Below are 26,693 nucleotides of genomic sequence, written 5' to 3'. Positions count from 1 at the left end.
TGAATTTGTAAAATGAGCCCAACAGTGATTTTTATTCCCTGTTTAGAAAATAACATTTTACTGCTCTTCCTTGTGTCAATGCTACCCCCTACTGTACCTGGATGATCTGGGTTCAAGTCTTCCACTGCAATTTGAACCACATCTGCCAAATCCTGTTCTGACATCATTCAGAATCAGGCAACAATATTCGCTCAAATACCACGGAAGGCCCCAAACTCACACTCTAAGGTCTGCCACTTCGTACAACCCTGAAAGACAGCAGCAAAAAAAGAATGTTAACACACAGAGTAAATTAATACTTTATTCATGTTCTTTAAAAGGAGCTGTGGCTCAGAGGATTGATAGTGAGAATCAGAGCCTTTCACCTTTAGGTCATTGGTTCAAATCCAGATTGGTTTGGTTATGGCCACCTAATGAACATTCAGAGAAATAAATAGATGTGAAATAGATATGGTGAAATAGATATGGTAAATACTGGCCCAGTTCCTAGCGGTCACATGTCCATATCACAGAAACTGCAATGTCAACTGCCATTAATTGCCACTTTGTTTGGTAGCTCTCCAAGGAGGACCAAGACTGAAATACCCTTGTCACTTCTGAGTTGGTCCTATCTGGACCTGTGAGGAAAGCCTGCACTATCCCAGTGTATGTGCTGTATCTCTTCTGTGAATAAAGACAGTCCCTTCACTCCCTAGTTTGGCACTTCAATGCCATTCACCAACACTAAATACACGGTAAAGTGTTTGTGTTTTATTTTAAATATAATTTTTGTTTAAAATTTAATTTTTAAAAATAACAACAATACTTACACATACATTTACAGAAAGAAATAAAACAGAAGACACTTTGGCCTCTTTACTAAGAGAATAACATTCCAAAATTGCAGGGTTCTTTTCATTTACAAGCTTTTTTAAAACAGGTACATTATTTAAATGTTTATATTGCAATAGCATCCAAAGACCCAAACCAACACTGCACCCCCATTCTGCAATGCCCCGTACAAACATATATAGAGACATTGTCCCTGCAACTGTGACATTCCTGTGGGATCTGTAAAAATCTTGGTTAACACACACTGAGATTAGGGACTTCTCTGCTGCTAATTAAAACTAAATTTGAACCAAAGTTCAATTTTTACTCTCTTGGCTCCAACCTCAGCCTGGCATTTCTACAGCTCAGTGCTGATGAAGCTTAAATCTATTTCCAAAGCATGGTCCTGATTCTAGAGCCAAACATTTTTCAGCCCTGCTCCTGCAGAATTCTCTGTCAAAGGTCTTTAGAGGCTGAAGATTTTCCTTAATATGGTTACTAAAGTTGAATTAAAATCATAGGAACAGTTCACATCTGTGTTTCCCCACAGTTATAGAAGGATGGACAATGCATGCCAGAAGACCAGTCTTTTTTAATACCTGGCACAAAGAATACTAGTAGGATAATTTGAGGTTTACCAATGGAAATGGTAATTTATCCCTTAACCTTGACACTGAATCAAATCCAACTATGCATAAACATTTTCCTCTTTCCTTCTTCCACTTGAACACACGAAAGCAATTAAACCAGGCAGGTGGAGTGCAATTTTTTCAAAAACAATACAGTGTCACCAACGACTTCTGAGATTGGCCTCAGCAGCAGCTGCTCATTAGAAAAGCCTGTATCTTTTGAATGAGGACGCCACAGAATATCAGAGTTGTTTACTCAAAATGATGTTGCTGCCAATATTGACTCATTTGAAATTCTGATCACTATGAAAACTGTTGGGATTGTATAGACTATGGCAAGGTGCCCAAGAAAACTGGCAATAGGTTAGTGCATGTGGTTGCCATTTTGGCAAGTTAAATTTGCCATTTCTCAGAAGTCCTGGGAACCGGCCAGTCTTAACATAATAAAACAGCTGTGCTAGAATTACTGTTTCATAATATCACTAACTGCGTACTATTCAGAACCCTGCCCTTAATCTGAAGGGATGCATCTTTCAATCCACACATTAGAAAAGGGACAAACTGTCAAATCTTGATTTTTTTTAAAAACCGTATTTACAACACTAGATAGCAGTAATATTTCATGATTCATTTTAGCCTTGCCCAGCAGTGCTGTTCTAGTTATGAATACATCAGCATATTATAAATCACTTTCAAGGGATCTGTAACTCACTTGTTTAAATTCAATTTAGTCCGATATACAATACACACATTTTCCGCTTCCAAAATCCATTTGTTATAACAAAATTAGTTCAAGTTAGTTAAGCCCTCCCTTAGTGCAAGTGAAAAACAATTTCCCGTTTCTGACCTCCTTTCTCCACTCCCAGCTTCTTGTGTCATGTTCTGGTGAAATACTGGCATATGTTTAAAAAAAAAAAAAAATTCCAGGCACAAAGCCCCACTTTATCCTAGCTTAGACAGATATCTTTTAGCAGTTAATGAATATAAAGGATTAAAACAGCCAAGATATGGTAATTTATAAAATGGCACACATATATGGTAATATTTCCTCATAACATTATTAATTTTCACCTTTTTAAACATATTTTCAATAAATCAGACATTGCGCACAGGTCACTGGTCAAGGTCATGATGAAGCATAGTATTTTACAAACAAGAATCTGCCATTTCTACATTCTCACCGGGCATAGCACAACATGAGTCTGGAGCCCCCAGACTCAGAAAGAACCTCCATCAAAACATTAAGGAAAAATGTGTTTATTTGTATACACACACACACACACAATACATGGATTATGGAGGCACTGGTAACTTGACAGAAATTGCACAGAAATTTGAAATTAAAGCTGGAGTAAAATGCTTTAAAAGATTAAATTTAGGGTAGAGTTTTCAGAAGAGTTCAACATTGGTCTAACTTTGCTTCCGCTGAAGTAAATGGCAAAACCCCTATTAACTTCAATAGGAGAAGAATTAGGCCTGCACTAAGCACTTTTGGAAACCTACCTTTAGTCTACAAATTTTGCGTAATAAGTCTTCAGTGGACAACAGAATTTTCTGCACAATTTTCCTAGTAAAATTAACTTTTCCAGAGGAAACATTTTAAAATGCTCTTATTTTTAAATGTTGCTGTTTTCCCAATATTTCTTTGGACTCCTTGAGTTGAAAAATCAGTCCTCACAAACTCCAGATGTCACACACATTCTTTCAATGTCCCAATCTGAATCCATTTCTGAAACGTTAAAAATTATATACATAAAAAGAGAAGTTATTCCTCTTATTCAGAACAAGTTTTGAGCTACCCAATGAATAGTGGACAGAAGGTCAAGGTCAGACTAGCTGATCCAATGGTCCCTTCCGGCCTTAAAAATCTATGAACTACTCAGACACCTCAGCTACCTATTTCCCATCCCCAGCTGTGCTCCATACACACATCTGGTGAGCCAAGGAGACTGAGTGGGCAGCAGAGAATAAAGGGCTATAACAGAGGGGAGAAAGATACCTACAGTGGCATGAGGGGATAAGGGGGGGCTTTGGAGAGACAAGATGGTTTAGCAGAAAAGTGCAAGTGGCCTGGGGTTTTGTGGTTGTGCAGGGGCCCGGAGCAGCGGGAGGTAAACCTAGTAGCTCTGCCCCATGGCATGGGTGCATAAAGGCTCCCAACAGCATTATTGCTTGCCTTTCCCATTACTACCCCACTTCCTTTCTCCCTTTCTTCTCTAAGATCACAGAATGTGCTGTTTACAATCACTGTTACAATTTAACAATGACAACTAGCATGGGAAGATTTGCCACCATGATGAGAAAAGTGCCTGAGCAGGCCGGTAGGGAGCAGTGTAACGCAGACAGGCCCAAGCGCGTGTATTACCCATGTCCGACTATCTTCTCAATATTTCACCAAAGAGGGTGACTTGTGGTATCTGCTAAAAGCTAAGAACTAGCCAATTGTCATGGTTAATGAGAAATATTTATACAGAAAACAACTTTAGAGCTATGTGACATGAAGGAAATTATGTTTCAAATCGGTTGGGAGTGAAACCTATCACCTGAGAAGGGGAAGTCGAAGAGCTGACCTAATCAACATAAGGACATTGAACATCCATGGACGGGGCTTATGTTTACCATCTGGAGTAGATGCAGACGGGAGGTTTATAAAGACAAATGAACCCCAGAAGAGTTCTTCGAAGAGGCGGCCTCCTGGGCTAAGCGACAATAGCTTGTGACTGTATACGAGAAGAAATGGCCCAAATAGTTATCCATTACAGAGGAATAACTCTGCCAGTGAGAGCTGTCTCACGAACAGTGGATCTCACCTCCTTGGACGAGCACTGAAAGAACCAGTGGGTGAGAAATACCTTACTAGACAGGAAAGTAACTTGTTAATAAGTATAGGTTATATATTGTGTTTTTTGTTTTTCTTGTAATTATAACCTTTTGTTTCCAAGCCCTTATACTTTTTTTATTTGAATCTTTATCTCAAGCTCTGTTAAATAAACTTTAATTTGGTTTTCATTGCTTTTTCCTAAGGAGAGTGTAGACAAGTTGACCTATGTTAGGTTGACTTACAGCCATTGCATTAATTGCTGCAGTGGCTGATGTCCACACTACCCTTCTTCTGCTGGTGGTGTGCGTCCTCACCAGGAGTGCTTCCACTGACTGAAGAGGGGCATGAAGAGGGGCAGTGTGGGGGATTGAGAGCCAGGGCTCAGCTCCACACACTTCCCCACCAGGAGCCCAGCTGCCGCCCTGGGCTTCTGGCCTCCGCACTCCCAGCTGGGAGCCGGGGGAAGCCACCCAGGGATTCTCGCCTCCAGTGCAGAGATCCACACCCAGAGTCCGGTCAACTGCCATGTTCCCGGCAGGGAGTGGGGAGCTTTGGCAGCAGCCCAAGCCAGGAGCCTGGGTGGCGGCCTGGTTTGGAACGGAGACCGGGCAGGAGCCTGAGCTAGAGCCATGAAATTGACATGAACGACAGCCAACAGCAGATGTAAGAAACGTAGTGTCTACACAGACATGCATCACCCTAACTACACCGACATAAGCCCTACACCTCTCCTTGAGGTGATTTTATTATGTCAGCATAGCAGGGGAGTTGGTGGGAGGAGCATTAAATTTAGTGTGTATACATCCTCTTTTGTGTCGACAAAAGCTGGCTCTTGTTGAAGAAACTGTGTAGGGTGCACAAGACCTTATTAAACAAAAGTAGTAATTGTTTTTGGTCACCTTGTCCTGCAAGATTTTATAACTAGAAGATCTTATCTTTTTACATCTAGTTTTTAATGTACAGATTGGAAGTGGAAAACAAGCTTTCCTGCTTTTACAAATCCAAATTGGCTTCTTAACTTTGAATGCAATAGTCATTGAACTGAACTAGTTGAATAAACTGAAACGAAGAAGATATTCTCTCTGCACCTGCAGAAGAGCCTACTGCTTTCAAAAGCTGGTTTAGCACTTCTGGAACCATAATTTGTTGGTGCTCAGTCAGTGACTTCCACCAGTTCAATGGTTTGACTTTCTTTAAAACTTGCCAGCAGACATATACTGATTAATATTATTTTTTGCATTTAATTTAAATGATTTGAATATATATTATAATGAATTTAGGCCTTAACATAAGTTGTCAATTTCAAATAGGTTTGTTTTTAAAAAAGAAACTTGTATTTAATTAAAAATAAAAAATCTCTTTTTATCCACTCTCCTATTTGAAACACTTCAATTAATGCTTATTTTCAGTTTAAGGTGCTTGGAATTTCCCAGCAGGGAGCAAGCGCATGCTTTAGTTCCAGAAAACAATTACAGTTCCTCAGTGAGGGTTAACCACATATAGCATTATGTTTAAGTTCGTCTGTTTTCAAGTTTTTTGTGCATAAAAATGGCCTATTGTTTAATAGTAGAAGAAGATGTTTCTTCCCACTTAACTAATCCAAAAATGTCTGACTGGATTTTGCTCAAACCCTACCAGGAAAAATTAAAACAAAAATTAAAATTTTAGGTTGATGTCAAACATTGAACGCTTTATGCTGACTGGCAGGCTAGGGACTAGCAGTAGGAAGATACAGATGCTCAAGTGAGAGGTGGGGTTGGGTGACAAGGAATAAAAGGTATATAGGATAAGGAGGAAAAGGTCCCATGTACACATTTACTAGGACTGTTTGCTGCAACATCATCTATTTTCGCCTAAAAGTCTCCCATTGCAAGCACTCGTGCAGCCTTTGCATATGAGATCTGACAAGATGACAGTTTGGGGTATTTCTCTATGGCAGAAGGCAGTCAGGTACTTTTGAACCTGTTAACTTTGTCTCAGCAAGCGGTTATCTGAACACCATGAACTCTTTATCACCCTTCTCTGCCTTTTGATATTTTAAATGTGATACAGGATAGTGAACACAGTTCAGTCTCTAAATTAAACTTGTAATTGACTTAAAGTGAAATTAACTTTATGAAGTTTTGGTAGATGAAGATTTATTAACCTTCAGAGGATTAAAAATTTCCATCATCAAAATATACAGTAGTCTGTTACTCCTCTGTAATGATAACAGTTCTCTCTCAGAATCTAGGAACATTTCCCCAAATTTTGGAAGGATAATTTTTTCTTGGGATACAGGAAGGCAAGGAACGTAGTATATATCTTTAGGTTTAATCATCTCAGTGACTCATTCATGTTCTAAGTGCTACTACAAAGACAAGTATTTTTTGAAATGCCACCTTCTAAAATACAGATGGATGAAGTTAATGTAATAGCTCCTGTAATTTGTAAAGGGATCATTAGGCCAGGAGGTTTTGCTAATCGGTAGTAATATAGATTTGCAAAGTAAGCATGTGTACTGTTTTTTGTTTGTTTGAAGTAGATCTATTGCTGGAGGAACAATCCCCTCCCACTCTCCTTCCTTTCTTCTTCTTTGCATGGCTGATAAAGTTAGGTACAAATTCCAGAGGAAATCAACACTGATCAGAATTCATCTTGACATCTGGAAAGAATCAGTATTGATATGTGTCAGTGTTTAAAAGCTGAATGAGGTAGAAGAGTAGGAAGCATGGTGGGGAGCAGGGATATGACTGTGGGAATTGTGGAAGAAAGGGATTGTGAATGGGGGGAAAGGAGCTAGAATGTGGGTGTTGAGGGAAGCCATGGAGGAAACATGGGGATGCTGGGCTGCGATAGAAGGTCTAGGAAAATTTGGGATATCTGTGAGGAGGATGGGGCAAGAAACAGGGGAGCAGAGCTGGTGGAAAGAAACAGCGGCAAGTGGAGCTCCTGGCTGTGACTTTTTTGGGGGTTGCCTGAAGTATCGGGGGTAAATCACTACCACCTGCTTACAGCAGGAGGGAGCCCTGACTGTGCCCACTAAAGGAAATTGTCTCCAGCTAGTGGCTTTTGGCTGCTCTGCTCTGGGCTCTTTCCCTCTGCAGGTTAGCAATTCACACACCCTATGTTGTTACACTCGAGTGCCAGTCCCCTCTCTCATGCACACCAATCTGCTTACTTCGTGGAAACAGTGTATCCTAGTTCATTGGTTTCACCTCAGTTCTACACTCTTCTTAGCAAAAGGCTACGAAAACCAAATTGAAGTTCATTTAACAGAGCTTGAGATAAAGATTCAAATTAAAAAAAGTATAAGGTTTGAAACTGAGACAAAGTCTGAACCAAAAGAAACGGTTGCAACCTTTTTCGATTGGTTCAATGAAGCATTGCTTTAATCTTATTTGGAGTGATTTTTTTGTTGTTCAAGAACTAAATAAACTGTGGCAGTTCCTCAGTTCTAAAGACTCACTCTCTCCTCAGCCTCCCACCCCAACCCTAATCCCTCTGGGAGTGGCCTAACACGTTTTCTGAATATTGTCACCTTGATGTTTTTCCAATCTAATGGGTTTGGATCAATGTAGAATGACTGACTATAAAATAACTTGAGTCTTGAAGAGACAATTTTTACTAATTCAAATAAATACAATACCTAGACTGTAGGCTTCTTGAGGGACCTTACCTAATCTATGTTCTGTACAGAGCCAAGTATGGTTAACAATAAATACTAATGAAGCCAATATCTGAAGTATTTTTACCTTCCAGACTCCCACACTTTGTTTCTTTTTCAACTTAATAGAATATTTATGTTTACAAAATTTTTTGGGGGAGGGAAGAGAGGCCCGTTGATGGCAAATGTACAGAGCTGAGAACAGCTTTTGGGCTTTTTTAACGTTATTACTATCACTGCTGATACTCCAACAGTGAAATTGATTAGGAAGAGTGCAGACTCATAAATGGGAAAGGGGGCAAAGACAGAGAGCTGCCTGAAACCCCACAGAGAGGAAACTCTGTTTTTTACCTGAAAGCATTTATTCACAAATACATGGAGCCCTATTTGTGATGTTTGAACTGTAAACAAGCACCAGTGTATAACAGGTAGAGCTGACAAGGGTAGAACTATTTTTGTTTACATTCCATGTTTCTTTAAGAACACAAATATTTATAGGTAAATGTATATGACTGCATTATCTTTTCTGGCTAAATTTAATTTAAAATACTAAAATCTGTGGGAAAACAGGTTACAGGTGTGTGGTCAACAGCCTTTCTAACATACAAACATGTATCAATTAAACATAATTTTACTTTGTAAAACTAATTTGGGGGGGGGGGGGGGTATGAATAAGGTGATTTAGAAACGTAGAGTTTCAATACATGAAATGTATACTTCAGCTGATCCTGTTTCAGTGACTGCAAATATTGGCCGATGTTCCTGAGTGCTACTTTACTGTGGCCAGATTGCTACAATACTTTAATTGTATGTAACAGGAGGACATTTGTTCCAGTTTACCATATAATCCAAAATGTGACATTTTACTTCCCCTCTGCCTGCTCCAAACTTTAAATTACATTCCTTTTGCTTTAAACAAGAATAAATCCAATGAAGAGGAAAAACTGATAAACACAAACACACATTTTCAAATAGTTATTTTTTTGTTGCAAATATATATTTTCTTCTCCATGCCACCAGTCAACCCCTTCTTTATTTGCCCTGCATCCAGCATGGGTACTACTGATTTAGGCCTCAGTCCTACAGACTTAAATACATGCTTAACCTTACACACTGTGAGCAGTCCCGTTGAAGTCAATGGAACTACTCACCATGTGTTAAGTAAAGCAGGTGCATAAATATTTGCTGGATCAGGGCCCAACAGTGCTTTTCGCAGGCTTTCACCTCTCTGACTTTCAAAACCTTTATAAAACCAAAGTCTGGCTCTGTGTCTAGACGAGAGTCACTCCATTTGGCAGCCAGAACTGAGTCTTCCTACACTACTGAATAATTCCCTCACAAAATACATTATATATCTACATACTGTAACATATTAATAAGTAAAACATAATAAAAAGAAGCCTTTTAAATAGTGTATAAGGTCAAATGCATTGTAAACAGAAGAACTGCCAAGCCTCCTATGGACTTCATGCACCAACATGTTGGAAATAGAAATATGAAACCTCAAAAGTATTTTAAATAGAAAGTCCGATTTTACACTGCATTGACTTGCACTGTAATCTATGAAGAGAAAAAAACGCATCTTAAAATTTCTGAACTTTTACCTTTCTTCTTCCCACTCCACATTACTCAAAAATGGTAAGTAAAAACATTCATTGTTTATACCCTATATTCTGTAACTAAACTGGACCACAACTGTTACTGTTTAATTATAAAAATACTAGGATATTACAATGTATAATAAGAATTATAACAAGCTCTATTACATGTGATATTAGGAAGTTCTTAGTTTCCAAACTGTAATGTAAATGCTTTTGACTCTGTTAGGCCATACCTAAAGATATTGCACCACTGACTGAGGACTATGGGGCTTACATATGAAAGTTTATAAAGTGCTAAAGAATTTCAAAGATACTTTTCAGTTTCCCTATACAGAATAAAACAAAATGTATGTCTGTAATGAGATGCCCCTGAAAGATCCTGTAGGCAAAAAGCCAGGCACCATCATAATACTGGACTTGGTTCACTAAAAAAATCATTATATTTAATGCTTCTCTTCTGTCTTTCTGGCAACTGTGAGTGGGACAGGGGGACAAACTGAGAGTCATTACAGCCTCATGCATAGGTGTTGGTCAGTTTATCCTTTAAGAATGAGCTACTATTGTACAGCTGACAATGAGAATTCTTTCAACCTCTGTATTGAAAAGACTCAAAAGAGAGGAATGCAAGTTATAGAAACATATTACTGCAGCCAGAGCACAGAAATCTGGCCTCCCAATGTACGTGTCGATTGGCATGAAAGTGAAGGTAAGACAAGTAGGTAACCTAAAAATATCACTTTGATTATGTGGTGCTCAGACATGGTGTTGATGAGCTACAGTGCAAATCCCAAAAATTGAGAATGATAACAGGAAAAATTAAATAGATGCCTTAATAGCAAAGGATCTTGGAAGTTTGGTCTTCCTCTGGTAAGAAGTCAGAACTTAAAAACTTAAATAAAACTGATTCAGTTTTAAACCCATAAAAGCTCCACAATCTACAGAAACTCTTGTTCTCTTCAGGTTCATTGTCTTGTTTATTTTCAGATAATTTCCCCTCTTTTGCATCCTAGCTGATACAAGTCTCTGTTTTGCTTGGTCATCTTTTTCCTTCTCTCCTTACTAACCATTCAAACTCTACTTTTGCCCAGTATCCCACCACTAAGCTTTGCTTGGATGCTCTCCCATGATACTTCTCCATTTGTCTATGTCTGGTTTTATTTATTTATTTTTATTAAACCAAACACTGAAAGGGCTCATCTACATGACAAAATGTTAGTACGTTTAACTATCATTGTGAAGAGTCACATTAGCTGACACCATGATAACTACGGCTGATGGAGTAACAATGACAATAGGTTACAATTAACTATAGTATAAAAATTAACAATACACAACTGTTTTATTCCTTTATAAACTGTAGAGAGTGTGGCTTTGAAGGTATAGCAGTGCATAGACACTTGCTTCAGCAATGGAAGCGGTTTTTCCATCATTGTAGTTAATCCACCCCCACAAAAGGCGGGAACTAGGTAGACAGAAGTATTCTCCCATCAACCTAGTGCTGTCTACTCTGGGGCTTAGATTGGCTTAACTGTCTCTCTCAGGGATCTGAATTTTTCACATCCCTGAGCAACGTAGCTAGGTCAACCTAATTTTTAGGTGTAGACCAGGCCTTTGAACAAAGAAGGCTGGTCTACATCAAAATATTAGGTCAACCTAACTATGTCACTCAGAGGTGTGAAAAATCCAAATATCTGAAAGATTCAGTTAAGCCGACCTAAGCCCCAGTGTAGACAGACAGTGTAGACAGGTCAACTGAAGAATTCTCCCATCGACCTAGCTACCACCTCTCAGAGAGGTGGATTTTCTACAGAAACGGAAAAACCCCTTCTGTCAGCGTAGTACGTGTCTACACTACAGCGCTGCAGCTGTGCCGCAGTAGTGTTTCTAAGGGAGACATACCCAGAGATAGGTATGTGCAGAATGACATCAGTCTAAGGGTTTGTCTACAGACAGGTTTCAGAGTAACAGCCGTGTTAGTCTGTATTCGCAAAAAGAAAAGGAGTACTTGTGGCACCTTAGAGACTAACCAATTTATTTGAGCATAAGCTTTCGTGAGCTACAGCTCACTTCATCGGATGCATAAGCTCATGAAAGCTCATGCTCAAATAAATTGGTTAGTCTCTAACATGCCACAAGTACTCCTTTTCTGTCTACAGACAGATGCTGCAGCTGTGCTGCTGTGGCATGGTAGCATAGAAACTTTGCTAAAGTGACATAAGGGACTTTTCCATTGCAGTAGTTAATCCACCATCTGAGAGGCCGTAGCTGGGTCAAAAGAATTCATCCATCAACCTAGCAGTGTCTACACAATGAATTAGGTCGGCTTAACTATGTCCCTCAGGGGCGTGAATTTTTCAAAGCCTTGAGTGACATAGCTAGGTCAACCTAAGTTTTAGGTTTAGACCAGGCCTAAATTAATCCAAGTTTATGCATACGTTGAGGTACCGTAGCCAGTATGCAACACTTAATTATTCTGGCTATTAATTAACTTCAGCCATAGGTTTCATTACTGGATGATAACAAATCAGGACTGGTCTAAACTGAAAACTTACATCGCCATAGCTGCATCTCCCAAGGGTGTGAAAAATCCACACCCTAAGAGTTTGTCCACACTTAAAACTCTACAGCAGCATGGCCGCAACTGTGCCACTGTAGCAGTTCAATGTAGACACACTCTACAGCGATAGGAGAGGTTCTCCCATTGCTGTGGTCAATCCACCTCCGTGACGTCAACAGCAGAATTCTTCTCGGCCTAGCACTGAGTACACTGGGAGTTAGGTTAGCATAGCTATGTCTCTCAGAGGTGTGGATTTTCCACATTCCTGTGAGACGTAGCTATGCCAATGTAAGTTTTCTGTATCGACCACCTCTATGAAACAAGAGCTACTCACCCACATCAGTTACAGCCCTTCCTAGGGTTAATACAGTGTACAGAATTTGATGTAGTTATTTAGTTGTATTGCTTGCATCCACTAGGTGGAGAATCTTTACTGACAATTGCTCCTAATTTTCAGAAAATTGGTCTAGACAAGGATATTACTCCAGGTGGACACCTCAGGGACCAATTTCAGTATATTTTATCTTCCATTCAAAGAACACTGAACAATGTTTTGCTGCCTGAAGGGGCATCCTGGGCTAACAAATGTAGTTGCCATTGTGGGTACTTATGTAGGGGTATGAAAAATAAAAGTACGGGTCGTTAAAAGTTGGCTACATTTCAGCAATATTGCTTTGAGAAAAGTTGGTGGCGGCATACACCAACAAGGCAGCGGGGGGGGGGGGGAAGAGAGATTCACCATACCTTAAAGTTCTGACCAAATGAAGTACTCACATATGAAAAAATGTTCATGGAAAGGGGAAAATATCCAAGATTTAAAAAAATCTTACTCATAATTAATTCATCCCCTATTCAGAAATGCGTTCGTGAATTCTGGTCCAAGAACAACCTGTCTGCAAGTTCAGCCTGGGCAAATTTTAATTCGGTTATCCAAGATGTTTAGACTACCTCTATAAACAAACAACAGAAAGGAACTTGTAGCATGGTATGAAAATAACAGTGCGTATGTAAAAAGAAAAGGAGTACTTGTGGCACCTTAGAGACTAACCAATTTATTTGAGCATGAGCTTTCGTGAGCTACAGCTCACTTCATCGGATGCAATGTGCGTATGTAGTGATGCTGGCAGAACAGTGCCAGCTTATGCTAAAGCCCCTGGGCCTCCCTGAATATTGACAAATGCACAGCTGAAAAGCAGTCTGACTCACCTTTGTGTTAGTATTGTTAAAACAGACAGAGTTAGAAGAGTGAATTTAGTGTTTAGACTTTATGAAATGCTTGTAAGATCTTGCTTATTAGATATGCATGCCATGTTATGTGGTAACATTTAAATGTTTGCTCTGTAACCATAAAAATGTTTGCTAAGATTGAAAATCCCCACAGCCAATGGAGAAGCATTACCAAGCGTGAAATGCTAACTAACCACAAGAGGTGTCATCTTCTCCCCAACAATAGAAGGCATAGATGCCAAACAAGCCATTGTGGGACATCAGTAGACAAAAGACTTTGTTGATTGCTTCCCCCCAAGCCTTAGTCCCATCATAGCCTGAATGCTGAGGGAAGGGTATAAAAATCCCTGTCAAAGAGGAATTGTTATCACTTATGCTGCTTGGAATTCAGAGAGGGAAAATTTCTAAGCATAAGCAAGGGACCCCCAAGATGTTTGGCTTAGATTAGCTCTAAAGGACATATGGAGCTGGCGTATTACATCAGCGACTATTACATTTTGGAGCGTAAGACTGTATCTCATTTGGGTGCGCATGTTTACTTGCTTTAACCTTGTAAATAACTCAAGGGTATGTCTACACTGGCAGAGTTACAGCACCGGCAGTTACAGCACTACTCAGAGAACACTGAAAGGAAACCGCTGTTGTGTGTTCACACTGTCAGCTGCCTGCGCAATAGCATGTTCACACTTGCGGCACTTGCAGTGGTATTCGGAGTGGTGCATTCTGGGCAGCTATCCCACAGAGCATCTCTTCCTCTTCTGCTGCTAAGAGTTGTGGGAAGGCAGAGGGGGTCGCGGGGCATGCTGGGTCCTGTCCCAATGCCCCGTGAAATCCCTGTGCTTCTGTCTGGATTTGGTATCATCTTTCAACGGTTTGTGTTAGAGAGGCGCATCGTGGAGCCATACAGATCAGGGATGCCTTGAGGCAGCAATTTGAAGCTGAAAGCCATTCATATTTGTTGCTATGCTCAGGAGTGCAGTGCTTGTAATGCTAGGAGTTGATTGTGATTGGTGCAGATGATGCACTATGAAGGTTTAAGAAAATTTCCTGTTACTTTGCAGGGCTCTGTTTGCTTTCAATTAATAGAATGGTCCTCCTCTGGTAAGAAGTCAGAACTTAAGCTGCTTTACTGTGCAGAAACTTGCCAGTGTAGACAAGGCCTTAGTTAATAAATATTTAGTTGGTATCATAGGATTGTCTACAAATATTGTACCTCAGATCTCAAACTAAAGACAACTGACCTGGGTAAGTCATTGGTTCTTTGGAACTGGAAGTAACTGTTGTGATTTTTGGTGTAAGGGACCACGTACCATAAAAACAGGCATACCAGGGTGGCAAGATAGACCAGAGTGCCCAAGGAGACTGTCTGTGACTCCACATTAAGATTGTTACAGTACTTTAGGAGTTCACACTTGTTACTTGGTTGATGAAATCTAATTATAGAACATACAAACAGTTGGGGATTTGTGCCCTGTCCCTTGACAATCTGCCCTGAGGTTGGCACTCATGCTCATGAGCTACTCTAGACAGCTTGACATATGTATCTATACCAATCTGAATCATATGCTTTGAAGTTTATGTTCATATATATTTTTAAACCCATTTTTGATTAATGCAAAGTGCAGACTGCATGAGAGGTAAAAAAATTTCCACTTACTAACATGTTTTCATTCAACTAAATTAAAATCAATGAGGTTTGTGTTCAGGGAAAGAATATCCTCAGTTTAACACACACAACGCAGTTGAAACTCAGTGGTCATAAGATGTCTCAGGGCAGAAGGGAATCAAAAGAGACAGTGTCTCACTTGTTGCCATGAATACATGATATAAATTCAAATACAATTTTGGACTGCTTTCATGAAAGGTCTGGTCTCATACATTCCCAACAAAATGATGATTCAATTCTACAATTTTTTTAAAAAACTAACTTTTTCTTGGCAGAGGTAATAAGTGGGAACAAGACAGCAAATAATGGAACATTAATATAATTAAGCCCAAATTCTGCATTGTTATTGCCTTATTGTTGTAAACCACAACATATGGCAAAGAGGACTTCCCTGTCCACAATACCATTTTAGGTGAATTAGAAGATATACCTAGTGAAACTTTGTTTGAACTCGTTTGATTGACGCAATGTGTGTAAACAAATTATACAACAAAAGCAGTGGTAAGTTTAAATATTTAAATTATTTTTAAAATATTTTGTACTTCTGGTGACCCTCAGTGGATTTCAAAGCACTTTACAAATATTAAGCTTTAAAACACAACAGCTATCTGAGATAGTTAAGGAATGCTAAAGGATCATTTCCACCAATGAAAGCCAGCCATAAGCAGGGTGGAATGTAACAGCTGTTCAGCAATTCTACACAGGAGGAGTATCAGATGTAACTAACAGAACAGCAGAAAGCAGAATTGCCTAGCTGGTAGAGGAGACCTGGGTTCTCGGGAGAATGCATCCGATGAAGTGAGCTGTAGCTCACAAAAGCTTATGCTCAAATAAATGTGTTAGTCTCCAAGGTGCCACAAGTACTCCTTTTCTTTTTGCGAATACAGACTAACACGGCTGCTACTCTGAAACCTGACGAAGTGAGTCCAAGTCTAGATCTGGGTTCTATTCCTGGCTCTGCCACTGGACTGCTAAGTGACATTACACAAGTCACTTCCCCTATACGTGCCTCAATTTCCCCATCTGTAAAATGGGGATGATACTTTGAGCAGTATAGATTAAAAGTACTGTAAGAGCTCTGGAAAGATTATTAAACTTCTAAAATGAATAAGGTGGGAAAACAGTTCTCAGAGGTAACTTGGCCAGAACACCCAGGCTAACTCTCTTACTCTTGTGAAAAGGATTATGTGACCTTCGATTATAAACTTTACGTTATATCTCACTGCAAAGCTGATAACTCAAAAAAACCCTTTTATTCATAACATCTCGCTGGGCCATGGGCTTGGTATAAATTCTTAACGAAGACTGCCCACTACTGAATAACCAATACCATTTCTTGCAGCACCTCACAGCTTTCCTAGGTACTGTGACAGCAGAGTGAAATTAACCAGACTGATTAGTTTCACTACCACTAAAGACAGCTAGGAAGAAAGAAAAGTAGTAAAGACCTCTGCCACAGTACAGCCAAGACAGCGTGAACTGTCAAAATGGTGTGGGAAAAGAGAAAGTTCAATCTTGCTTCCAGCAGACGTGCGTGTGTGTTCTGTATATGAAAGATAGGGACAGCACCCTTCCCAGCAGGGGTACGTTAGTTGCAACTAGGTTTCTCACAAAAGTAAATAGAGTGATGATGTTCCTGGGTGTTCCTGTACCTTGCTTGTGGGCTCCCCCAATTCCTCTTTCATATCAGCCTCCAACTACTGGGTGTTCTAGTAAACTTGTTTGACACTGGCCACTGCAGAAGTCACGGAGGTTGTGGAACGTCACGGAATCCGTGACTTCTGTGACAGACACGCAGCCTTACTTATGAACCACCAAGCACAGAAAAACAAAAAACTCTGGCAGGACTAAGAAAGAGGCAGTAGTTGTTTGGAGGGAGCCAGAAAGACACCAGAACCTGCTGATCTGGAGAAGTTGAACCTGCCTTTCAGCACCAAAGGATAGTAGGACTTTAGGCAACAAGTGTGTGTAGGCTGCTTGTTTTAAAATCCTATTTTCTCCTCTAATGCTTTGCTCCCATTGCTAAAAAACAATACACAACTGACACACCACCTTAGGTATTTTATGACATCTGTTTGTTGCCTTTCCTTGTTTTTGATATTTTGAACAAAAAATCCCTATTTATTTAATATTTTATTAAACCATTTTATTTTGGACTGGATTAGAATGTATTTGTACTAGTGCCTATGAAGAGGTTTTAGAGAAACTGCCACATTCTTCATTATCTTCAGATGTAATTTCAGATTTCCACTACATACGTTCTCCAGTTTCAGTACAACAAAGTAAGGATTTTGACACAAAAATCTCTATATTTTAGCATTTACAATATACAGCTTAACAAACACAGTGACAGGTTGAGTCCAGTAGAAAACTAAACAGACAGTATTTTTGTCTGGTTCAAATGAATGTTGTTACCTAATTATAAAAGCTCAATCACCCTCTTTTTGGAAAACTCCACAAGACAGGACTCTAAAGATGGACTCTTCCTTGCAGAGCTCCTCAACTTGATCCTGGGGGGAGAGGGTTCAGGTCAGGGTTTGACTCAGTGCAAAAGGCTGCACAGTCTGCCCCCAAACATGGGTGATGACATGAAACACACATGGAGGTCATGCACCTCTTCATCAGACCTTGCCCCAGACAGCTTTGCTCCAATACAGCCACATTAAAATGAACCACCCCGTATTTTTCACCCCTTTCTATAACATGAACTCCAGCCTTACAGAGTGATATTCAGAGGAAGGGAAGGATAGAGTCATGGTAGCAAGCTAACTCTATTTCCACAGAGAAAGGCGTAGATCAGCGGTGGGCAACTTGCAGGTCGTGAGACAGTTTGTTTACACTGACAGTCCACAGGCACGGCCGCCCACAGCTCCCATTGGCTACGGTTCGCTGATCCCGGCCAATGAGAGCTGCTGGAAGCGGTGCAGGCAGCAGGGACGTGCTGACCGCCACTTCCTGCAACCCCCATTGGCTGGGAATGGCGAACCACAGCCACTGGGAGCTGCGGGCAGCTGTGCCTGTGGACAATCAGTGTAAACAAACTGTCTCACCGCCCGCCAGTGGATTACTCCGATGGGCCACGTGCGGGCCCACGGGTTGCCCCCACTGGGGTAAATGGATGAGATTCTGAGAGGATGCTTTAGACCAAAGGCTCTCACCACTTTGCCTTAGAAGTCTAAAGCTAATACCAAATAAGTAATAAATGTTGTAGAAAAAAATTCTACCTTGGTTCACAGATCAATAAATACTGCTTATTAGTACCTGGAAAATGGAGTTTTATGTAAACGTGTTGAAAAACAGGTGTTACAAAACAGTATATGCTGTTTCAATGGTTCAATAGTTTAAGTTCTGGTTAAAAAAAAGGTACTTATGTTTTATAAGAAGTTTAGTGGGGAAAAAAATCATCAAAATTGCCCATGACATATTTTTGTGGGGGTTTTGTTCTTTTGCAGAAAAGAACTCCCCTCCAAAAAAAAAAAAATAGTTTTCAGTTTTTCATCAAAAAACAAAAAAATATCAAAAATTGAATTATTCTTCAAAAATATTTTTGATAAAATGATCAATTCTACTCAGTATCACTTGTGAAAACTTTAAAGCACGTAAGGAAAACCAATCAAAGTTCTATTCTCTACCTTTCCATCTCTGTTTGGGTCTTACTAAATTCAACTCTTCTTTCACTGCCAGCTTACAACAGTGGCCAGAAACGCCTTTGTTAATCTTTGGCTGATCAAAAGTTTAAGCCTTTTCCTTACAGAGATGGGCATCACCAAGGTTATATACATGCCTGTGTTTACTCTAGGATGGAAAACTGGAACAATACCTTTCTGAGCTAACTAGGAAGACCATTGGGAAACGCTAGTTAGTGCAGAAAACAGCTGCAGTAAGTTTCAGTTACCTTCCTCGTAAAATTAGAAGTGATAATTACCACTCACATAGTCCTATGTTTCAGAGTAGCAGCCGTGTTTGTCTGTATCCGCAAAAAGTAAAGGAGAACTTGTGGCACCTTAGAGACTAACAAATTTATTTGAGCATAAGCTTTCGTGAGCTACAGCTCACTTCCTATGTATAAAGCCTACGGCACAGCTGCTTCAACGGTCAGCATCCCTCTGACCCATCAGACCAACTATATTTGTCCAGCCATTTTATAAGGGTAGGGCTGAAGGGAGCTGCAGACAGTGTTTTCAGTGAAAGACCTTAGCCACCATCCAGGAATAAGACCCATACATGAATCTGGCTTCATTCAGGAAGCTTTGTAAGATGCAACACTTAATTCAGGCTTTTCACTGCCACACACAGTACTGCAAACTTTCAGCTTGCATACTAAGTTTTCCTTTCTCTGTCTAAAAGAAAAGGAGTACTTGTGGCACCTTAGAGACTAACCAATTTATTTGAGCATAAGCTTTCATGAGCTACAGCTCACTTCATCGGATGCATACTGTATGAGCTGTAGCTCATGAAAGCTTATGCTCAAATAAATTGGTTAGTCTCTAAGGTGCCACAAGTACTCCTTTTCTTTTTGCGAATACAGACTAACATGGCTGTTACTTTGAAACCTTTCTCTGTCTAGTAAAGCTGCTTTATTATGGTGTCATGGAGGTTTCTGCCTTGAGAAATGTTGTTCATATCAGGCAAAGAGCAGACATTTAGTATGAGGACAGACACCATTACTTATACTAGTAATATATACTAACTCAGGTTGTCTTATTTGACTCAGGAAACTAGCCTTTAATAAAAATGACTATTCTTCTTACAAATCTGTAGAGACTTCAGATTTGGATACACTTGCATCTAGCAGAGAGAAATATTTGTTCAATAATATGTTTTATTCTTATGCGATTCATCTCAATCAGAATGCTTCACAACCAGAAAGAGCAATGTGACTTTGTTCTCTTTCTAGCATGTATTATTAAATTTCTATATTAAAATAGTCTTCTGACCTAGCACTTTAGAAAAAGTAAACATTCTAATACAAGCTTCCAAGCAAGCTAATTTAGAAAAAAGTATGGTAATGAACCTGTATAATATATTATAAAACAAGTCAGTTAGTTACTTCCATTTATCGAAGCCCTTCCTTATTCTCAAAAAGAACTGTTTTAAGATGAAGTGAGCTGTAGCTCACGAAAGCTTATGCTCAAATAAATTTGTTAGTCTCTACGGTGCCACAAGTACTCCTTTTCTTTTTGCAAATACAGACTAACACGGCTGCTACTCTGAAACCTGTTTTAAGATGTTTACTTCCTGCAAACTAACACTCGATTTCTACAAAAAGGAAGTAGTTTAATTGTTTATTCAGGGCATCAAGCTTTAGGAAACTGATGTAACTATCACACTGAGTTTTAAGATACAGGGAGAAAACGAATATTGTTCAAATTCTTGCCGAGTATACATAATTCAAAATAATTAAATTGAAGAACAATCTATAATCATGAGCAGAACACTGCTGAAGTTCTTCCTCAGCTTCTGAATTGCACATCATGTTCCTAGGGCAATCCTATTTTGCTTATACCACTTCATAAGTCTTCCCAAAAAAAGAGGATAGCTACAGCCTTTAAACCTATGAACGTTTATGTACTTTCAAAAGTTACTCACTGATCTTTAGAAGACAAGTTCAATGAGTGAGTTTATGCAGCAGATACAGTCCTAATTTTTATTATTTCTACAAATCCACACCCTGGACATAAAGGAGTATTTAATTTTTAATTGTAAAATAATTAAGCTCTAATTTACAGTAAGAGAACAAAAGTAAAATAAGTTCAAACTTCCAAGTGATCCTTAAATGACTGTTTCGCAGAAAGGTATTAGAGGGTTCTGTCCAATGGATGATTTTATTTGTCGAAACATGGTCTTATTTATCGACCAGAATACAAGTGTACTTAAAATAAGAAAATTTAAACTTATTGCGCATTCTGACTAGTGCCTTTCTATATGTTCTGCAACACAGCAACAGAGCAAATTAAGGATTTAGACGTAGCTTTATCAAAATCTTAAACTGTGGTGAGTCAGGCCCTGCATTTGAATTCAAATAAATTGTTTATTTCCTTTTTCACACAGAAATTAAGAAAATGAAAATATGGAATCTTTACTTTTTTAAACTAAAATACAAATAAAAAATAAGTAATTTCAATAATTTAAAATCGCAACTAAGTACCAAATTCCAGGAAATTACGCCCATGAAGAAAAGATTTTATTGGAAATGAGTTTTGTATATACAGCATAACTACTTCAAACAACAAAAAATGTGTGGCTGGTAGGTTTGCATATATTCCTGCTTCAATTTCTGCAATACTCTGCAGACCTTTAGAATAGTCTTATTTTTGTATGTGCTTCTGTGTATGCAGAGAAGTTCCCATCTCTTCCCATTAAAACAAATGGTTGACTTTATTGTGAGAAGTAGCCTTATGTACACATTTCTTACAAGAACCACATAAATTCCAACTCAAGCAATGCCTCATTAAAAAAATATCAGAGCTTGGAAGTTCTGATAAACAAAATGAGAATGTACATGTTCTGTGAATTCATCTAATTTTTTCCTATGTGAACATGAATCAACATGAAAAAAGGGGTAGAGAGAACTACAATATCCACATATAAGTCAATGCAAATTTGGTTAATGTGGGTTGAACCTACTCTGCACTCATTGTAGAATCAGGATCTTACTCAGGACAACCCCGAATACTCTTTTAGGGTATGAAGACCCATATATTTAACCTTTCCTTAGGTAATCAATGGAAACCAGTATAAAACATATCTTGTGCACGACAGAAAAGTCTGTGATTTTTGTCCAGGGAACATAAGTAAGGCTAAGATTTTGTCATGGTTAATTTTAGTAAAAGTCATGGACTGGTCACGGGCAATAAACAAAAATTAACGGAAGCCGTGACCTGTCTGTGACTTTTGCTGCTGTGGCTCCATGATTTCCCCTGCCACCTGGTGGCTGGGAGCTATGGGGTTCCCCCTCTGCTCAGTGCAGCTGGAAGCTGCAGGGGGGCCATATTTCCCAAAGAGAAAACAATAAACACCCAACCACTCACCCAAGGCATCCCCCTGCTTCCCCGCTCCCCTTTCCGCGCAAGGCTGTTGCCCATCCCTGGAACCCTGAAGAGGGCCCCCTCAGGAGTCTGTCACCTGTCGCTGGAACCTTGCAGGGGGCCCCCTATCGCCTGTCGCTGGAACCCTGCCAGGGCCCGCTGGCTACCAGCTCAGTCCCGCAGCCCCTGGGGCTGAAGCAGAGAATGTCACCCAGGTCTCTGGAAGTCACTGATTCCGTGACTTCCTTGACATAAACGTAGACTTAAACATAAGCAAGGACTATTTCAAAAAAATTATTTAGCAGAACATGCACTGGTTGAATCCTGATCATCAAACATAACATTATCAGACACCAAAATTAATGTCCACTGGATTAGTGTGATACTATTAGGCATTAACATTACTAGTATTATAAAGAGCCTTACAATTTTAGGTCTGTATTGCAGCCACCTGATGAATTAAACTTGACAAGATCATAAAGATGTTAAAACCTGTAAGTTATCATAAATTAGATTTTGGGACAAAGCAACATCCACAGAATGTGCCCAACAATTTCTGAAACAGGCAGGATGTTCACATCTCTGAAAACTGGATTCAATCTTTAACTGCCCTAACAATTTATCAAGTTCTTCTGTCATCTTCCAATGTATTATTGCAAACTGAGTTATTAGGCTAAAATACAGTTTGCTATTTATTATGGTTTCAGGATCAATTAGAATTTTTAGTTGTTAAATGAATGTTGTGTAAAATCTAATATGTATTTAAATAAATTAATTTATTGGTTGTTTTATTCAGAGAAAATATTAAAGGGACACTCAACTTAAGTTCTGGTGTTCAAAACTTAAAAATAGTTTCAAGTACCACCCTTATCCCTGCATATTTTGATGGTTTTACAACAGAGGTTCTCAAACTGGGGGTTGGGACCCCTCAGGGGGCTCACGAGATTATTAGATGGGGAGTCACGGGCTGTCAGCCTCCGCCCTAAACCCTGCTTTGCCTCCAGCATTTATAATCGTGTTAAATATATTAAAAAGTGTTTTTAATTTATAAGGGGGGGGGTCACATTCAGAGACTTGCAATGTGAAAGGGGTCACCAGTACAAAAGTTTGAGAACCACTGTTTTACAGCCATTTTTTAAGTATTTCTCTCTCTGTGTATGTTGTGTGAAAGACCTAAAAAAAGAGGGGAAACTATAATTAAACTGGTTTCAGAGTAGCAGCCATGTTAGTCTGTATTCGCAAACAGAAAAGGAGTACTTGTGGCACCTTAGAGACTAACCAATTTATCTGAGCATAAGCTTTCGTGAGCTACAGCTCACTTAATCACGAAAGCTTATGCTCAAATAAATTTGCTAGTCTCTAAGGTGCCACAAGTACTCCTTTTCTTTTTATAATTAAACTGAAATTTACTATTCAGAAAGGAAGGTTAAACAATGTAAACTAATTGGAGAAGTATCCAAAAAAAAAAAGCTCTAAACTTTCCCTTACAGTAATATGAAGTGTTATCAGTAAAAATAGTAGGCAAACAGTTTTCAGAAAATGATATTTTTTTAAGTTCATAATGCCCCTTTAAATTTGTGCTTCTGTTAAAAGATAAACAAAACTCTTCTCTTGGGAATACTAAAAATAAAAGAGTATACAAACTATATAGCCCCCTAGCAGAATTAATTGACTATATTTGGTTATAAGTTTCATGCTTTTCACCATATAAGGAGAAAAAAATCTTTTAAAACATCTTAATAGTCCAAAGACAAGAGGAAAAAAATGTCTGATGGCTAAGTGAAAAGGAGTACTTGTGGCACCTTAGAGACTAACCAATTTATTTGAGCATGAGCTTTCGTGAGCTACAGCTCACTTCATCGGAAATATCAACTCAAATGAGGAGAGCGGGGAAAAGGTCATTCACCTGCATGAAGAACATCATGCCCAGCTACATAATTTTTGCAATCAAGTGTTTGTATGTGCAAGCCCAAACCCCTTTCCATTACAGAAGTCCACAAGTGATACCTGGGGTGGGTAAAGGGCGCCAACACCCCCTCTAGTTTTATTTACAATTATTGGGGTAGAAGGTGCACCTAGAGAAACAGGCATTCCTTATAAAAACTCACTGGCAACGCAGTGTGTGTGCCACATTGGGAGAGTGGGGGTGGGATTACATCTACCTCACACCAGCTCTCTCAGAAAGACCATCACAAAACCGGGGGTGGGAATAGCTCCCCCATTATAGTGCTACTCATGGGGGAAGGAGAAATGTAGGGTGTTCCCCCCTAAATGCTAGCCTTGCAATCCAATGGGCCTGGGTGGGGCTGAGCCCCACCCCTCCCAGTAGGACTGTGGGGGGGGCAGCAGTGGGGTAGGCAGAGAACTGCCCCTCCCCCACAGTGCGGTGAGGGGCCTAGTGCCGGGGGAGGGAGGTCAAGGCGGAGACACCCCCCCCCCGCCAGAGCCCCGGACGTGAGGGCTGCAGCCCCCCGGGGAGACCCCACCACGGTGCCAGCAGCCCCATGGGGGAGGGGCGGAGACTCGCCAGCGCCCGCAAACCGTAGGGGCGGGGGCAGAGCCCCCCCCCGGCTCGGCCCCTCCCTGAGCCTCTCGCTCGCGGCCCGGTTGCCTGGCCGACGCTGTGAGCAGCGGGGAAGCCGTGCTGAGCCGCGGCCCTCGGGCCCAACAGCAGCCGGCCCGAGCCATCCGGCCGCGGGAAGCCGCGGTTACCGTGTGTGGTGGCGAATTCTCGTGGTGTTTGTCGAGCGGCTGCGATAATGGCGTCCTTCCTCGCGAGAGATCTCCGCGTCCTCACTGCGCAGGCGCCGCCGCGCCGCTCCCACCGCTTCCCCCGTCCTCCCCGGGAGGCTGCGCAGCCGCCCAGAGAAGCCTCCTCGCAACCGCCCTTAACCGCTGCACGGCCAATGTCGACTACAACTCCCAGAAGCCAAAGCGCGCTGCCTTGTGGCCGGCGCTCCCGTGGGGCAGGCTGGGATGTGTAGTACCATAGCGTGTCGCCGTAACTGCTGGGAGTTGTAGTCCAAAGGAGCTCTGGATCGTCTTCTGTGAAAGCTGGGGCGGGTAGTGAGCCCCATTTCATGCCCGTTAGGTACTACTCTTGGGTGAATACATCCCCATGTCCCCAGAAGGATGAATTTTGGGAGTCCATGAAATCTCATCACCTTGAGCTGGGGCATCATGACATCATGACGTGACGTGACATGACATCATCGTGCAGCATTATGATGTTTTCACACACTGGCACCGCGTAGTGCGGCGCTCTCGCACTGAGCTGTGGAGTACGGAGATTTTCCCATGACCTCGGTGAGGTTTAATGCATAATCACCAATGCCGAGTTACACGGGGGCTTCTGTGTCTGGTTATTGCTGGAAACCCGGACTGTACCCCTTCTTCTGTTCCTGGTCTGGTATCGCAGGGGTTTTGCAAAACCCAGTGTTGTGTCTTGTGTTTTTAAACCCCTTCAGATTTGTCAATTCAAAGAGCCACTTGACTGAGCTTGTAAAATTGGCAGCAGGCTGGCTAACTCTATGAGAACTACAGGTCCTCCACCATCAAGCCTGTCACATATTGACACATTGCCTTCTATCACTCCCTTCCCAAGTCTCCCTAAGAAGTCTACCCAGGTCCAAATGGTGGATTGTAAGTCAACTGCAGATCCTAATGTGTGTTTAAAGGAAACTCCAACATTTTCATCCCTGTGGGCAGGTTATTGGATCTTGCAGAACTTGTGCTGCTTCAAAAAAAAAAAACCAAATAAGAACGTAAGAATGGCCATACTGGGTCAGACCTAAGGTCCATCCAGCCCAGTATCCTGCCTACCGACAGTGGCCAACGCAAGGTGCCCCAGAGGGAGTGAACCTAACAGGTAATGATCTAGTGATCTCTCTCCTGCCATCCATCTCCACCCTCTGACAAACAGAGGCTAGGAACACCATTCCTTACCCATCATGGCTAACAGCCATTAATGGACTTAACCTCCATGAACTTATCCAGTTCTCTTTTAAACCCTGTTATAGTCCTAGCCTTCACAACCTCCTCAGGCAAGGAGTTCCACAGGTTGACTGTGTGCTGAGTGAAAAACAACAGAATGGCAGCATTTAGCAAGGTTCAACATGTTGCCGAAAGACAGGCTGCCAGTAGGAATCGGCAAAAATAACATACTGGGCTTAGGTTTCCATTGCTCCATTCACGTGTTTGGAGCATGAATTGGGGATTAGGCAAAGGTGGCTTTAAAATACCTTTGTTTTCCCCATATTCTCAAACTGTTGAGGGCCCTGGTGGGCTCTGGCATAAGTCAGAGAAGCAGCAGGACTGCTCTCGTTTAAGCTCAGGTAAAAAAAAAAAAATGTCTCTTTAGGAGTTATCCACCAGCCCTGGAGAGTAAGAATGCAATGTGTTCCAGTCACCAGTATTTCCTCCATTTGCTGCGTCTGGTTTCTCCTTGCACCAGGGACTGGGAATGCAGAGGAAAGTATATGGCCATTGCAGCAGCTCACTGCTGGCTGGGGCATACCCACATGAGGAGTAAAAAGAAAAGGAGTACTTGTGGCACCTTAGAGACTAACCAATTTATTTGAGCATGAAGAGTGTTACCCAGGGGATGTTTTCACCTGCTCTACTAAAGTACCAGGGTGCAGCAAAGAACTGGCCCCAGGAGTGCTCTCCATCCTTAGCTCTGTTCTTCAGCAGCACACTGCCCCTTTGC

General features: G+C 40.7%; 1 protein-coding gene across 4 annotated transcripts in view; it reads right to left on the bottom strand.

The window, feature by feature from the left end:
- Positions 1-26,693, bottom strand: part of BANP (BTG3 associated nuclear protein) — a 275,918-nt gene that overhangs the window by 224,075 nt on the left and 25,150 nt on the right. The window contains exons 1-3 of one of the 4 annotated variants that reach the window (XM_048816312.2): positions 24,698-24,827; positions 17,373-17,467; positions 98-248 (exon numbers count right to left, since the gene is read on the bottom strand). In XM_048816312.2, the coding sequence (XP_048672269.1) occupies positions 98-167 (70 nt within the window). In that variant the 5' untranslated portion in view covers positions 168-248; positions 17,373-17,467; positions 24,698-24,827. Of the gene's footprint in view, positions 1-97; positions 249-2,942; positions 3,169-17,372; positions 17,468-24,697; positions 24,828-26,693 lie in introns of those variants that run through there. The other 3 variants (XM_048816313.2, XM_048816311.2, XM_075118461.1) reach the window with 3 other exon arrangements.

Source organism: Caretta caretta, chromosome 12 (assembly GCF_965140235.1).
Source record: "Caretta caretta isolate rCarCar2 chromosome 12, rCarCar1.hap1, whole genome shotgun sequence".
NCBI lineage: Eukaryota > Metazoa > Chordata > Testudines > Cheloniidae > Caretta > Caretta caretta.
Note: the sequence above shows the minus strand (reverse complement) of the source record. Positions and strands in the feature narration are given on the sequence as shown.